Below are 2619 nucleotides of genomic sequence, written 5' to 3' on the forward strand. Positions count from 1 at the left end.
AAAAATCATTACACCCGTGTAAACTCGTATAGATCCGCAACCCGCCCCGCATAAGCTTTTATTAAAAGTATTTCAATTCGCCCGCCCCGCATAGATTTAAACCTGCACCGCCCTGTATAGTCTTAAACCGACCCCGCACCGCACCCGCACCGTTTGCGACAGTAACATAATTTGAACTATATACAACTTAGTCTTTTCCCTAGAGAGTAACCTCGATGTTATCGCTAAATACTACTATAAATTATTAATTTAAACTGTCAAGTTTAGTGTTTATTAATTTTTATGTGAGCAGTGAGCATACGCCCATGTTGAGTTATGGGTGGTAATAGTGAGACGAGGTGAGATAATGACCTGCCCCATTTAACAAACTTACTGCCCAAGTCTCAAGTAACTGCTGTTTCCCTCTATCCCTGTTTCTTACAGCACCAGCGTAACCGCTCTTTACCTCTATCCCCTCTTTCTTACAGCACCCAAACACCAATTAAACCGTTCTCTTCTCTTTTAACTGTAAACATTTACACAAGTAAAAACGACGTACCCTTTCTTGAAATTCAAGGAAATATGGACAACCAAAACACCTATTGCACTACTATTTCCGATTTTATTCAACCCCTCGTTCTACAGAGTCATGTAATTGGCGATCATCATCCTCTGGATCAAACCCATGAAGAAGAAGCATCAAGAAGATTCACAATGTTTGACACAAATGTCAGGTACAAACCTCAAAATCCCAGAAAGAAAAGAAGTAAATTGTTAAGAATTAATGATAACTCCTTTAGAATCAGTAGTACTAATAATCCTAGTACTTCAGGGGTTGTTAGTGAAACTGTTATTACTAAGCCTAAATGTGCCAAGAAACCACCATACCCTAATGCCCCCAAAATTACTAGGCCTTGTACTGAATGTGGCAAGAAATTTTGGTCGTGGAAAGCCCTTTTTGGTCACATGCGCTGTCACCCTGAACGCCAATGGCGTGGTATTAACCCTCCTCCCAATTTAAAACGGCCAATTCATTCTTCATTTCCCCAACAATCCCCCAATTATTCCCTTTTACTAACAGACGAGGATCATGAAATTGCTGAGTGCTTATTACTATTGTCTAATGGACAGCCTCGTACTCCTTGTACTGGTAATAGTCCTAATGTTTTGTTGGAAAATGACAACGTTGTTTGGGACGTTGATCACATGGTTATAGATGGAGGGGTTGGAGAAAAGGGTGTAATTGAATCAGGTACACTTTCTTCAGGAATGAATAATTGTTGTAAATTAGAGTGCACAAGTTGCAAGAAGGTATTTGGTTCTCGCCAGGCATTAGGGGGACATAGGGCAACTCACAAGAATGTCAAGGGTTGTTTTGCAAATACAACAAATTATGGGGAATGTAGCCAGCAATTAGAAGAGGGCAATATGGGAATTATGTGGCCCATAGAAAAAGGGAGAGGCAGTGATAGTGAAGATACAATTAGCAATGATAACAAGAGGTTGATGGTATTGGGACATAAGTGTAGTATATGTTTGAGAGGTTTCACAAGTGGACAAGCTTTAGGAGGACACAAAAGGTGTCATTTGGAAAAACTCGGGGACGAAATAACAGCAACAACAACAACAACGATATCAGCAGCAGAATCAGACTTAACACGAGCTGTCATTGTCAATCCAAAGGTGCAGGGAAATAATGTCGCTAATTTGGATCTCAATTTTCCTCCTGTTACAACCTCAGGAGATGATCAAGATGATTCTTCAGCTTCTTATTCATGTATTTCAGGATTGGAATTGGACTTGAGGTTGGGGCTTTAGTAGGAATTTGTAATGAAGAAATGTACAAAGGTTCTTGTGTTGTGTACTGATATTAGTGTTACCTATATTGGCTAGGAATATATATTAGCTCTAAGGTTTCTATGATATTAGTGATGTATATGAAGTAGTTGGACTAACTTTTGAAGGTTTTATTCCTTCTAATGGCTCCAAATTTTAGGAGTTATAATTTCTGTTGTGATTTGGGGCTCCTTAATGACACTGATATATGTAATTGTATCTACTACACATTTGTGATAGGTATGAGTAATAATTTCTCTGTATGAAATAGCAGCATTGTTACCTGTAAATTTGGAGTAGTTCATTTACTTGTATATCTTGGTTTATTTGATTTTTAGGTCACCATTGTTACCTGATATTTGTTTTGTTTTGGTTATATTATTTTTCAGACTGTTGTTAGTGTTTCTCTTTCTATAGTTCGTCATATAAGTGATGTAATTTTGCTTTCGTTGAGCCGACGGTCTACCGAAAAAAACCTATCTGCCTTCATAAGGTACGGATAAAGCTGATTGTGGCAATATATTACGTATATTGTTGTTGCTGTATCTTGGTTTATTTGATTTAATTACACTGACATTGTTGATTAATTTGGCTGTTGGGGACACAAGTGATGTGTGAGCTTGAAGGGATACATGCAAAATTAGTTAATCAATGATTAATAAAAAAGGAACTAACTGGCATTAGTGAAGATTCTATTAGTAATGATTAAGCTACCAATAGACACATAAGATAAAAAGAAATTCGTTTTATTTATAGATATTAAAATTTGCATGCATGTCATTGCAAATTTCCACGTTCCTTCCA

General features: G+C 37.4%; 1 protein-coding gene across 1 annotated transcript; it reads left to right on the forward strand.

Moving 5' to 3' along the window:
- The first annotated feature begins 283 nt into the window (after positions 1 to 283).
- LOC107800246 (zinc finger protein ZAT3-like) lies at positions 284 to 2045 on the forward strand. Its single transcript, XM_016623396.2, has one exon. It carries the CDS (start codon positions 562 to 564, stop codon positions 1795 to 1797), a length of 1236 nt encoding a protein of 411 aa, XP_016478882.1. The 5' UTR covers positions 284 to 561; the 3' UTR covers positions 1798 to 2045.
- Positions 2046 to 2619: the final 574 nt, after the last annotated feature.

The sequence above is a fragment of the Nicotiana tabacum genome, chromosome 16, assembly GCF_000715075.1.
Source record: "Nicotiana tabacum cultivar K326 chromosome 16, ASM71507v2, whole genome shotgun sequence".
Taxonomy (NCBI): Eukaryota; Viridiplantae; Streptophyta; class Magnoliopsida; order Solanales; family Solanaceae; genus Nicotiana; species Nicotiana tabacum.

Coding starts and splice junctions, on each gene's coding strand:
- LOC107800246 (XM_016623396.2), top strand. CDS start 562: ATGGACAACCAAAACACCTATTGCACTACTATTTCCGATTTTATTCAA.